General features: G+C 43.5%; 1 protein-coding gene across 1 annotated transcript in view; it reads left to right on the forward strand.

Moving 5' to 3' along the window:
• LOC126458156 (ATP-binding cassette sub-family C member 4-like) overlaps positions 1–13,473 on the forward strand; it is a 382,852-nt gene that overhangs the window by 194,291 nt on the left and 175,088 nt on the right. The window contains exon 6 of the mRNA XM_050095019.1: positions 7,922–8,078. Coding sequence (XP_049950976.1) covers positions 7,922–8,078 — 157 coding nt within the window. The remainder of the gene's footprint in view (positions 1–7,921; positions 8,079–13,473) is intronic.

The raw sequence follows: 13,473 nt of genomic DNA on the forward strand, positions 1-13,473 counted from the left end.
CGGCGGCCGAGTGGTTGTCCGGGCGGAAATTTTGAGCCGGCACGGTAGTTCAGCGTGCTCGGTCGGTGGGTTAGCTACCCTCTATAATAAAAAACTGAGTGAAGGGATCAACAAAGAACCTGAACGGCTGTCACCGGACGTCCGCCACGAACAAATTCATTGACCAATATAGAGCAAAATGAGATAAAAAAAAGTGTTTAGTGCTCAAGCCCTGTAATCGCTGGTTCGCTGGATCGAGTTCCGCTCGTCATTTTTTTTTTATTTCTAACATTTTCATTTTCTTTACTATCTATATTACAATTGATGTAATGGGAAAAATACGTGTAATCGGATGAACTTTTATTAAATTTACAATGTTATTTGGCAGTCTACAAATTTTTATTATCACAAATAATATAATATTCATAACTACCGACTATTAAACGGCCAAACGCATAAAGTAATACTGAAAATGTATGCTTGTCCGTGATTTGAGAAACCCCTTATACCTAGAAGGAGCCCGAAAAGACTTGTTACCACCAAGTTTTGACCGGCACAGACGGCTTTCGAAAGATGTACATTTAATCGTCGCTTTCGACATTTCAAGTTGCGGGATGGTATTTTTCGCAAAAACATGAAAAACAAAGTTAAACGGCACCATCTGCGTTGAATAAATGCTATGTTTCCGCACACGCAAGGTCTTTTGAGGTTTTCCGTGGAAAAACAAACCTCGTTAACATTTTCAAAAACCTGTCTTTCAGCCGATAATTTGGAAGCAAACCATGCATAACGCAACATTTCCTTAAATATCGGCCTGATCATTTGTCATGCAGTATCGAGTGTATTTTAATAGCGTCTTCACGAGAAGCAATTTCTCGTTCTCTTTCGATCCAATACGAACAATTTTGAAGACACGAACAAGCATGCATTTTCAGTACCACTTTATCCGTTTGGTCGTTTACTAGTCGGTAATTATGAATATTATATTATTTGTGTAGACTGCCAAATACCATTGTAAATTTAATAAAACTTCATCCGATTACACTTATTTTTCCCATTACATCAATTGTAATATAGATAGTAAAGAAAATGACTGTGTTAGAAATAAAAAAAAAAAACTGACGAGCGGGACTCAATCCAACAACCCAGCGATTACATAGTTTAAACACTAACCACTTTTTTTTTTTTTAATAATCTCATTCTGTTCGCTTTTGTTCGTTGCGTCTGCTCGGGGCGGACGTCGTAAGACATCCGTTTTAAGTTCGTTGATGATCGATTAACTCAGTTTTTTATTACAGAGGCCACGTAACCCTTTGACCGAACACGCTGAGCTACCGTGCCGGCTAAACCACTCGGCTGCCGGCGCTTCATGGTAAAAATGGCCACGCACAGGTATATATATGACGACCGAAATTATCTTGCGATTTTCTCAATAACGCTTGAGAAGTACGCGCTACTGCTTACACATTTTGTTGTCCTAATGGAGTACTACGAGTGTACGAAGTCTGCAATAAATCCGCGTTCCAAACGTCGTGGACTCCCCTTGTGAGGCAGAGCGCGAAAATGTCGCTATTTTTCGTTTGGATTAGGCCTGCTACGCATTCCTCTCTTGTGATAAAGGAGCCCTGCTAAGAAAACAAACGGCACCCCACACTATCGAGGAAATGTGAGACATGTCATTCGGTCTTAAGTGTGCCAATGTGCAGTGCCACGCCTCTTCACACAGCATTCTTCTATCGCACGTAACTGTATTTCGCTCTGCGGAATTCAGACAGTGGACATTAAAATTTCCTGTGGTGCCTCACCCGCTTTCCCGTCGGCCGGTTTGACGTCCTATACCCCTTAAAAAAACTCGCAATTAGTACTGGGTGGCCGGCCGAAGTGGCCGTGCGGTTAAAGGCGCTGCAGTCTGGAACCGCAAGACCGCTACGGTCACAGGTTCGAATCCTGCCTCGGGCATGGATGTTTGTGATGTCCTTAGGTTAGTTAGGTTTAACTAGTTCTAAGTTCTAGGGGACTAATGACCTCAGCCGTTGAGTCCCATAGTGCTCAGAGCCATTTGAGCCAGTACTGGGTGGGCCGGCCAAGGTGGCCGAGCGGTTCTAGGCGCTACAGTCTGGAACCGCGCGACCGCTACGGTCGCATGTTCGAATCCTGCCTCGGGCATGGATGTGTGTGATGTCCTTAGGTTAGTTAGGTTTAAGTAGTTCTAAGCTCTAGGGGACTGATGACCATAGATGTTGAGCTCAGAGCCATTTGAACCATTTTTTGGTCCAACCCAAGTTGTCACGAGCCCAGGAGATGACGTGGTGTTCGCAAGGGGACTCCCGTCGGTCGTCTGCTGCCAACCCCCATTAACGCCAAATTTGGCCGCACTGTCCTAACGGATACGTTCGTCGTTCGTCCCACATTGATTTCTGTGGTTACTTCACGCATTGTTACTTGTTTGTTAGCACTGACAACTCTATGCTCTCGGTCGTTAAGTGAAGGCCGTCGGCCACTGCGTCGTTCGTGGTGAGGGTTAATGCCTGGAATTTGGAATTCACCCTTGATGCTGTGGATTGCGGAATACTGAATTCCGAAATGGATTGTCCAATGAGTTTGCTCCAACTACCATTCGCCGTTCAAAGTCTGTTCATCCCCATCTTGCAGCCATAGTAATGTCGGAAACAGTTTCACATTAATCGCCGGAGTTCAAATGACAGCTCCGCCAATGCCCTAAGGACATCACACACATCCATGCCCGAGGCAGGATTCGAACCTGCGACCGTAGCGGTCGCGCGGTTCCAGACTGAAGCGCCTAGAACCGCTCGGCCACACCGGCCGGCCTTGAGGGTTGCTCCGATAGCGAGCGGAAAAGGTGAAAATCGGAGGGCGCAAGATCAGATGAATAAGATGTGTGCGGAATGACTTCCCAACCATTCTGTATAGTGTTTTCTGTCAGTCTAGCAGTATGCGAGCGGGCCTTATCGTGGGGTAGCATCACTTAACGCATCTTCCTAGTCGCAGATCTTGGATTGCGTCTGCAAGACGTCTCAATTGTTGACAATAAATATCGGCAGTGTGATTACACTTCGGTGCAGCAACTCGTAGTTTCACAAACCGTCGCTCTTCCACAAGATACATAACATTATCTTTTGTGGATGCCCGCAGGTTTTTGTATGGGGAGTTGCTGATTTGCTTGGGCCCAACTATTCCTTTCTTCTTCTTATGTTGGCATAAAGACACCATTTCTCGTCACCAGTAACGATACAGGATAGGAATGATCGGTGTTGATCACGATGGCGAGCAAGCAGAGATGCACAGTTGGCCACCCGCTGATTTTTGTGATTTTGACTTAGAGCCTGCGATACCCATACACGCGAGTTTTGAACTTTCCCCACTGCATGCAAATGTCGTGTGGCGGTGGAACGATCACAGTTCATCAAATTTTCCAGTTCTTGATCACACTGTCGAAGATCATCATGAATTAATGCATTTAAATGATCTTTATAGAACCTAGAAGGTCTTCCTGAACGTGGAGAGTCACTAATGCCAAAATCATCCTCCTTTAAAAACGAGAAAACCCTTTTCTTGTCGTGCTCTGTACAGTAGCATTATCCCCATACAAGGCGCAAATGTTTCTGGCTGCTTTCGCTGCTATCACCCGTCTATTGAAGTCATAAGCGTATGTCGGAAATGTTCCGATTTCTCCACTTGCCACTCTATTTTATAGCACCCACAGCTCCACCCACTATCTCGAAATGACAAAATGGCAATATGTAAACTCAAGCAGCACAAGTGAACTACAAATAAAAAATGGCAATCGATAAATAACCCAATAGCAACCGAAATAACATCATGCAAAACAAAAACGCTACGAATTTATGCGCCCCGCCATGGTAGTACCAAAAAACGTTCAACGTCACTTTACCCGATCGTTGTTGGCTCTTCGCTATTTTCAGCGGTGATGGATCCACCTGCTGCCTTTGATTGCTTTTCGTCTTTGTCCCTAGGTCACAGTGACGCAATTGGCACTCGTCCATGGTGAAGAGGCGGCTAAAATAGTTATCTGGATTGGACTGATCTAGCTGTAACATTTCCGCAGCTGCCTTTCTTCGTCTGGCTTTTTGGATTGGTGTGATCAATCACGAAAACTAATGGATGGTGAATTTTATCACGTTCAAAACGTCGTGTCGCTAAGTTGAAAACTGATCCATGATTAATTTTCCTTTTTTCCACAACCGGCTCGATTATGATAACGCCGGTCTTCGTGCTACAGGGTCTTCACTTCCTTTGCTTTTCACGGATCTTCACAGAAATATGGTCTACCATTTCGTTTTCCGTCGTTCAGTCCTGTTCATCTATCCTGGAAGCGTGAGAGCAGGCTAACTACTGTGTCATATTCAGCTGTTTTGTTGCTGTACGCTTCACATAGGTCTGTATGGATTGTTGCTGCGTTGTTCTCCTTCAAATACAGACGTGTACCCGCAGACAAACAGTAAATTAATTACGTAACTTTATTGTTTCAAAGAGATAGTTGAAACTTTATAATCATTCCCCGTAGTCTATTCTATTTGCCCCACTCTGAGATCCAATTATGGTTTGATCCTCATGTCCAGTCATCAGTTTTAGTGATTGCTGAGTCTCGGACCGCTGATTTGTAGAACTGCGAACTATGCACACAACAGAAAAGCGGCGAAACGAGAACCACACACATTAAATCAAACACACGTATTATTAGTGTGTATTTTTAACAAAACAATGAAATGAGACAACTGTCCAGTATACCTAACAGAACTTGGGTGGAAAATTTATTATAAATCATTTTTCCATGTGGATATTCAAAGCAGTCGCATGATACGTTAAAAATGTTCATTGAGCAGCTGAATCAGGCGATATGCGGACTGACCCAAAGAGTGACGACATTGTTGCCTGCGTGGTAGGTGGTTCAGCTTTCGGCTGCCGCTACTCTAGGGATTGTAATAAATACGTCATGTGGATCATCGTTGGCCCGCTGCATGAAAAGAATATCCAACATGGCTCCTGTATCGACTGCCTCACTATACAAATGTGATCTCGCTTTCTGGACCTGGACTTCGATTTGAAACCGTAATTGTGTGCGTCGTTGCTCAAAACGATTCTGCCTTCTCCATTGATAGTACTTGGAGATCTGTAGTCGTAACGTTTGCTCTGCACTACGTTCCCGGCCGTCGACTTAACACCGATCTCGGGTTCTTGCAACAGGATACAACCACTGTCAAATATGCGTACCTTTGCTCATCGCTTATCACAGGGCATAGAGGTTAGCGTGGGGGGATAAATACTGCCGCAGGACACACGAATCACGGAATAAGTGCACTGTTTTTGTCATTAGTCTTGTGACTGGTTTGGTGTGGCCCGCCACGAATTTTTCTCCTGTGCCAACGTTCGTCTTCAATGATTTGCTGGATGTATTCCAATCTCTCTCTTCCTCTACAGTTTTCACTCTCTACGGTTCCCTCTAGTACTACAGAAGTTATTATCTGACGTTTCCCATGTGTTCCTTTCCTCTCCCATTCTGCGGAGGACCATATCATTGCTTACGTACCAGTTCACCTAATTTTGAACATTCCTCTGTAGCGCCGCGTCTCAACTGCTTCTTTTCTCTTCTGTTCCGGTTTTCCCACAATCCGTGTTTCACTAACATACAATGCTGTGCCACAAACAAATATTCTCAGAAATTTGTTCGTCCAGTTGAGATCTATATTAGACTCTAGTAGACTTGTCTTGTCCAGGAATTCCCACTTTTCCAGTGCTGTGCTGCTTTTTATGTCCTCCTTGCTCCACCCATCATAAATTATTTTGCTGCCTTAACTTCATCTGCTTCGTGATCACCACTTATGATGTTAAGTTTCCCGGTATTCTCATTTCTGCTACTTTTCATTAGTTTCGTCTTTCTTCGATTTACTCGAGTACATATTCTGTACTCATTAGACTGTTCATTACACTCAGAAGATCCTGTAATTCTTCTTCACTTTCACTGGGGAGAGCAGTGTCATCAATGAATCTTATTGCTGATATACTTTCACTTTCAGTTTTAATCCCACTTTTGAACTTTACTTTTTATTTCCGTCATTATGTCTTCGGTGTAATTATTGAACAGTAGAGGCAAAAGAATACATCTCTGTTTCGCCCATTTTAACCCGAGCAGTTCGTTCTTGATCTTCCACTGTTATTGTCCCCCCTTGGCTGTTGTACGTATTGTACATTACTCTTCTTTCCCTGTAGTTTATCCCTATTTTTCTCAGAATTTCGAACATCTTGCACCATTTGTCATAGCTGAACGCGTTTTCCAGATCGACAAATCCTATGAACGTGTCTTGATTTTTTTCCTCAGTCTTGCTCCCGCTATCATCCGCTAGGTCAGAAATGCCTCTCTGGTGTCTTTACCTTTCCTAAAGCCAAACTGATTGTCATCTAATAAATGCTCAATTTTCCTTCCATTCTTCCGTATACTGTTCTCGTCAGCAACTTCGACAAATGAGCTGTTAAGCTGATTGTGCGACAGTTCTCGCACATGTCGGCTCTTGCACTCTTCAGAAATGTATGGATGACGTTTTTTACGAAATTCTGATGGTATATCGCCAGTCTCATACGTACTACACATCGACGTGAATAGTCGTTTTGTTGCCACTCCTCCAATGATTTTTAAAAATTCTAATGTAGTGTTATCCATGCTGTCTGTTTTATTTAACCTTCGGTCGTACAAAGCCCTTTTAAATTCTGGCTCTAATACTCGATCCCCTATCTCGTCCTTGTCGTCTTCCGTTTTTTCTTCTCTGACATCACCAGATGAGTCCACCCCGCCATAAAGGGCTTCAATGTACTCTTCCCTCCTATCCACTGTCTTCCCTGCATTTACAAATCTTTAACATCATGCAGCGCGTCAGCAACCGCATATGTATAGAAAATAAACAATTTTTTTTCAGCCTTCAGTTGCAAGGTAATTTTTACTCGTTTACCTAGGCTTCGATTCCAGTAATGGAATCTTCTTCAGAACCTATAAATTAAACCACATACGGACATATATTACTCACTGAAGTGCATCATCAGTCTAATGATTGAATAATAAAGAAATCGTGAGCAGTTTCGCGGCGAGGCTCGGCCGCGGCCAAGCGCATGCGCGGCCGAGCCTCGCCGCGAAACAGCTCGCGACGCCTAGTTTCCGCGCCGCTCACATGTGGTCCTTATTTCTGGCCGACGTAGCTCCGTCTACGTTCGCCTTAATGGTTTTAATCCTGACAGACATAATCTTATGATTATGCGTCTTTATTGTTTTAATTTTTAATCTGTGACATGGCCAGTGTTTGGCTCTCAAAATAATTTAATTTTTTGTAAGTATCACGATTTCTTTATTATTCAATCATTAGACTGATGATGCACTTCAGTGAGTAATATATGTCCGTATGTGGTTTAATTTATAGGTTCTGAAGAAGATTCCATTACTGGAATCGAAGCCTAGGTAAACGAGTAAAAATTACCTTGCAACTGAAGGCTGAAAAAAAATGTTTATTTCCCTGCATTTAATTCCCGTTGCAATCTTAATGTTACCAACCTTGCTGAATTGAAACTGTTGAAACTGAGATCGCAAAATGTCTATTGTTGCTGTGTTATAGCCATTTTGACGTACAATTAATAGTGAATGAAGGAACCAGCCGCCTTAGGGGGACCCTTGCCCGCAAGCATATGAACTGGAAACTTACACCTGGCTCCTAGATAAACTTTTAGCCTGGATGGAAAAGTTAAAAATTATTCCATATTTATAACATAATTCATGCAGAAATTGTAGTCGTATGAAATTGGACGGATCTTTTTGAAACACACTGTACTTTGCGCGACGTTCTCCGGTATGCAGTAGATAAGGTTTTTTGGTTGTTTGGCGCAGTAAAGAACGAAACAACGTTGGTTGTTTGTGTTGCAGACATGACGGCCAGACTGTCCGCCAAGTTCCGCATGGCGACTGCGGGCCTCACGGACGAGAGGATGAAGATGATGAACGAGGTGGTGATGGGCATCCGCGTCATCAAGATGTACGCTTGGGAGAAGCCCTTCGCCAAGCTGGTCGCCCTCGCCCGCAGGTAAAGTACGCTGTAGTTGCTGGTTACCGCTTGCAATACAACTGTGATAAAATTCACATTTGCTTTCCACTATAACAGAAAGACCTCGTGGCTCAGAACGCCACTGACGCTAATATCGAGATGTCGCACGTCCGTAGCTTGGCTGTCGGTATTCTAATACCCAGAAATCTACAAGAGTTCTGTAGCTACGAAAGTTATTGCACAGATACAAACGGAAAACGTTCCTCATTAGAGACTAGGTACTTTAAAGAAGACTACTCATTGACGTCTGACCAGTTCATGCAAATGATAAAAGTTCGTTTGGAACGTTTCAGTACAGCCAGAAAGTGAACGGATCTTTTTTTTTTCTTTTTGCTGACATTTATACACTGCCAAACGAAAAGCGCAAAACACGCAGAAAGAGAGGAGGAAACGAAACTTCACAAGTTCAGTGAGTATGCGAGGATATTTCAGTGACTACAAAATCGAGTCAAAATTATAAATAACTTTGCAGTATCAGCTATCTTACCAGTATGACATGCACCCCCTCTGGCTTGGATGTAGGCACAGATTTGGTTAGGAAGAGCGTCACAAAGTCGTTCCATCCTCTCTTGAGGTAAGCTAGCACACAAATGTTGTAACTGTCTTTGATATACTGGATACCGGCACTGAGGTGGAGATGACGTCCGATCTGGGCCCACACATGTTCTTCTGCCCTGTCGGGGACAGATCTAGGGACCTTGAAGGGCACGGTAGAGCCTCATCACGCAGTCGGTTCGTAGAGATACGAGCCGTGGAGTGGACAAGCGATATTTGCGGCGTTTGGACTGCTGCACTGCTTTGTTGACTATATTTCAATGTAAATGCGTGGAATTTAGCAATTACCGTATCTATCCTTTCAAACAATTCAGAGGCCAAAGAACAAGGCAAAAAGGCAAACTGAGTGTAAAGGAACAAGAAAGCAAATAAATAGGTAAGAGAAAGAAGTTAACGCGGTCGTCGTGACTGTTATAAATCGCAACTGCAAATACAGATAAGCGAACTGAGGGAAGAAGATTCTTTGGCTGATTATGGAGCAAAGAGTCGAAAGCAGATTTTCTCGTACGTCATTTCTGACGGGAATAACTGCTGAAGAATACAACGGAGTGGTGCAAAACTATCCTGTGTTAGTCCTCAAGTTATACACATCCATTCCGAGACGAATTTAACTTTGTACGAGAGGTTCTCTAGTCCAGCATGCCATGTTTTTTTCAGTGTTTTCCTTATTCTGGTAGCTGTATGTTATGTACGTCCAACGTCGACTGATATGGTAAGTCACCACAGTTACTAGTATCTGGAGAATCATTTTAAAGGAGGAATGGTAAACTCTCTTATGATGAGAAGTCGTCTTCTTCTTACATACCCACTGAAAAACGTGAATAATTGTTGTCGAGTTTACTGTTTTGTCAAGTGGCCCTCTTGTGGCAAGCGAGAACTTGCTTGACAGCGTTCCCAAAATATTGTCGTAGTTAACAGAAATCTGTCCTGCGTGTTAGCAAAGTTTTCATTTGTTATGCTTCTACGATTTTTCGCTTTAATGCGCAAACGTCGTGTGACGGAAGCACTATCGTATGACAATATACTTCATTGTTTGAGTGCAATACTTTGTTCTGCGAGGAAACCAGAAGTACTAAGGATAGCGTGAAGCCTTAACAGCGGGAATTTCTTATACATTTAAGTGTTTGTATTCTTCAAAAAAAAAAAAAAAAAAAAAAAAAAAAAAAAAAAAAAAAAAAAAAAAAAAAAAGGTTTCAAATGGCTCTGAGCGCTATGGGACTTAACATCTATGGTCATCAGTCCCCTAGAACTTAGAACTACTTAAACCTAACTAACCTAAGGACATCACACAACACCCAGTCATCACGAGGCAGGGAAAATCCCCGCCGGGAATCGAACCCGGGAACCCGGGCGTGGGAAGCGAGAACGCTACCGCACGACCACGAGCTGCGGACTGTATTCTTCACCTGTACCATAAACAACATTATTTCGCTTCTTTGTTGAAACTAAAGAAAATAATTTCCTGGAGGCCGGAAACGAATGTCATAACTATCATTCCAGTATGTGTTCTTCGTTACAACATGCCAGATATTCGATTTGGCTAGAATCCCCTCGTCATGTGTGTCGAAGTCTCTGACAGATGACAACATCTTCACAAAATCGCCTGTGCCTGGTGTCTGTCAATCAAGCTTGTTACATATTACTTGGTATATCGATTACAACTTACGACAGGTGTAAAATAAAAAATGTGACGAAACGACTTCCTCGAGGAATTTGTCAAAGATTAATTTAGATTCTCTGCCTTTTAAAAGAAATTTCCACCAAGTTTCGTATGTACTTTTAATGAATATGTTCTGACTGAAATAATCATTTCAAGTACGAAAATGGTAGTTAAGAATTTGTCCCGTTCAAATATGTGTATCGCAGTTCATGTTGAATGAAAGCCCATGTGTTGTCCAACCAGTTCTATCATGATTTATCCTTCAGCTTACACGAAAATTAATATTATTTATATTTACACCTATCGACTCTTCAACTGATGTTGGACAGATTCAAACGTTCTTTTTACGTCGGAATTTGAGACCATAACTCGTCGGCTAGCGCCTATCTGCTTGAGGAGTCCGTATTTTTGGAACAGGATACACACACATCACGCCTCTCAGTCAAGGAACTCTCCGCATTGCGGTGACGATTTGCGTAGCACAGACCGTTATTTCTAGTACCCGATTAGCAAATGCGTCACTGCCAGCGCCTTATAAAAGTATACAGCGTATTTTAGATTAAGGAGTAAACAGTTTTTCAAAGAGGACACGGTTTTGAAAATTGGTGAAACTAATTGGCCCATAATGCAAACAACAGAGAAGAAAAATATACTCTTCCAATGACAAGCTTAAGTCTACAAGTGGGTACCTGCAGGTTGCACTACGTTGCACTCAGTTCTTCCTAGACATGTCACAGTAGCTGACAAAGAAACTTTGGAGTGCGTGCTCTATCTCCACAAAATTGATGGTTAGAAAGACGTCAGCGAATAGCAGAAATGTTACCATGTTTGGCTGGTCAAAAGACGCAGCGTACACGAGGTGACTGATTACTGGGATGTCAAGCAGCTCTGTCAGACATGTATAGCGGCAGCAGAGACGGATAATGTGAGCGGAAAATTAGTGCGTGCTAGTTAGGTGGAAAAATGCCCCGCCGGCTAGCCGTGCGATCTACCGCACTGCTTCCCGAGCGGGAAGGCGTGCCGGTCCCCGGAACGAAAACGCCCGGCGGATTAGTGTCGATGTCCAGTGTTACGGCCAGCCTGTGGATGGTTTTTAAGGCGGTTTTCCATCTGCCTCGGCGAATGCTGGCTGGTTCCCCTTATTCCGCCTCAGTTACACTGCTGCGCAACACAGTCTCCATGTACGCGTACACCATAATTACTCTCCCACCCTAACATTGGGGTTACGCTCGTCTGGAATGAGACGTTCCTGGGGGGGGGGGGGGGGGGGGTCCAATGGGGGCCGAACCACACAATAACCCTGGGTCCGGTGTAGGGCGTCAGTGGTGTGAGTGGACTGCTGTGGCCTGTTGTGGGGTTGTGTGCCACTGAGGGCTACGGCGGGGACGGAGCCTCTCCGTCGTTTCTAGGTCCCCAGTTCAATACATACGTACATACATGGTGGAAAAACATCCCACTAGGAATCGCAGAATGTGTAGAATTAATAATTATAATCGTTTCGGAACTCAGTACAGATTATCGCAAACCTTTAACGACTGAAACTTCCTGGCAGGTTAAAACTGTATGTCGGACCGAAACTCGAACTCGTGAGTTCCCGAGTTCGAGTCTCGGTCCAGCATACAGTTTTAATCTGCCAGGAAGTTTCATATCAGCGCACACTCCGCTGCAGTGTGAAAATTTCATTCCTTTAACGATTGATTGGTATTTAGGACAACGGCGATTAAAATTCCTGTCGACCCACCCGGATTTTCGATTTCTACTGTTTCCCTAAATTACATAAAGCAAATGCTGTTATGATTCCTTTGAAAAAGACACAGTAAATTTTATCCACAGCTCCCCACTTATTTTGTCCATTTTGTTTCAGTTCCGTCTGTAATTATGCAACTATTCTTTGCTTTTCATAAACTATGGAAATAAGTTCTGTGCTCTGATTATTGTAGACCCGCGAGATAACGGAAACACTTATTTACTCATTAAATTACGCTTTGAGTTCTTTGAGGTGCACTCCAGCACTTATCGCACTCTTTTGTCAAGCTCAAAGAGGAGGTAATCGTTTTTTCCTTGAGCTTTTGATCAGTAATCATCGTCGCCGGGAAGCAAATTGAAACATTAATTATAATTTACGGTCGTCACCAAGAGTCTTGCGTTATCGCTCAGACTCTATACGCCGGCCGGATTGGCCGAGCGGTTCTAGGCGCTACAGTCTGATTTGCCCAGAATCAGTTTCTACGCTGTTCAAATAGCGAAACTTGTCGACAGCTTTCAGCGTCTCATATCCTGATCTAATTCCGTCAGCATCACCTGATATAATTCGAATACACTGCATTATCCTTGTTTTACTTTTGTTGATGTTCACCTTATAACTTGCTCCGAGATACTATTCATTCGTGGACGAGCGGTTCTGGGCGCTTCAGTCCGGAACCGCGCTGCTGCTACGGTCGCAGATTCGAATCCTGCCTCGGGCATGGATGTATGTGATGTCCTGTTTAAGTAGTTCTAAGCCTAGGGGACTGAGGGCCTGAGATGTTAAGTCTCATAGTGCTTAGAGCCATTTGAACTATTCATCCCGTTCAACTGATTCTTCAAATCCTTTCTGTCTGCAAACTTTGAAGTTTTTATTTCTGCTAACTTTGAAGTTTTTATTTGTTTTCCCTGAACCATAATTGCCTTTCCAAAATTATCTTTGGTTTCTTTTACGGCTTACCCTAGGTTGTATTAGATAACTTCTACAACTGACGATCAAAAAGTTTCGCTTCGAAAACCGTATTCCGAAACTGGTACGCCTATCAGTCGAAATTGTGGTGAGCGTCAGGCAATCATCTCACCGTTTCCTGCTGCGTGAAGAAGTCGGTATCCGCCTGCTGCACATCGTCACTGACAGGAATCGTCGAATCCTCAAGGACTTTTTCAAGGGACCGAAGGATTTATAACCGCGCGAGGAGAGATCAGGAGTGTAGGGCGGGTACCCGAGTGTCTCCGTTTTGAGTGGGCGTAAATTCCGCATTACGGCATTTGCAATATCCGGACGGGCGTTATCATTAAGCAACAACACCCATTGTCTCAGTATTCGACAGACATGCTGCCCCATACACTTTCTACATTCGCTGATGGATGTCTACCGGTGTTTGTCCTTCGGCATGCAAGATAACTGTAACAGTA

Source organism: Schistocerca serialis, chromosome 2, assembly GCF_023864345.2.
Source record: "Schistocerca serialis cubense isolate TAMUIC-IGC-003099 chromosome 2, iqSchSeri2.2, whole genome shotgun sequence".
In the NCBI taxonomy this organism is placed as follows: domain Eukaryota; kingdom Metazoa; phylum Arthropoda; class Insecta; order Orthoptera; family Acrididae; genus Schistocerca; species Schistocerca serialis.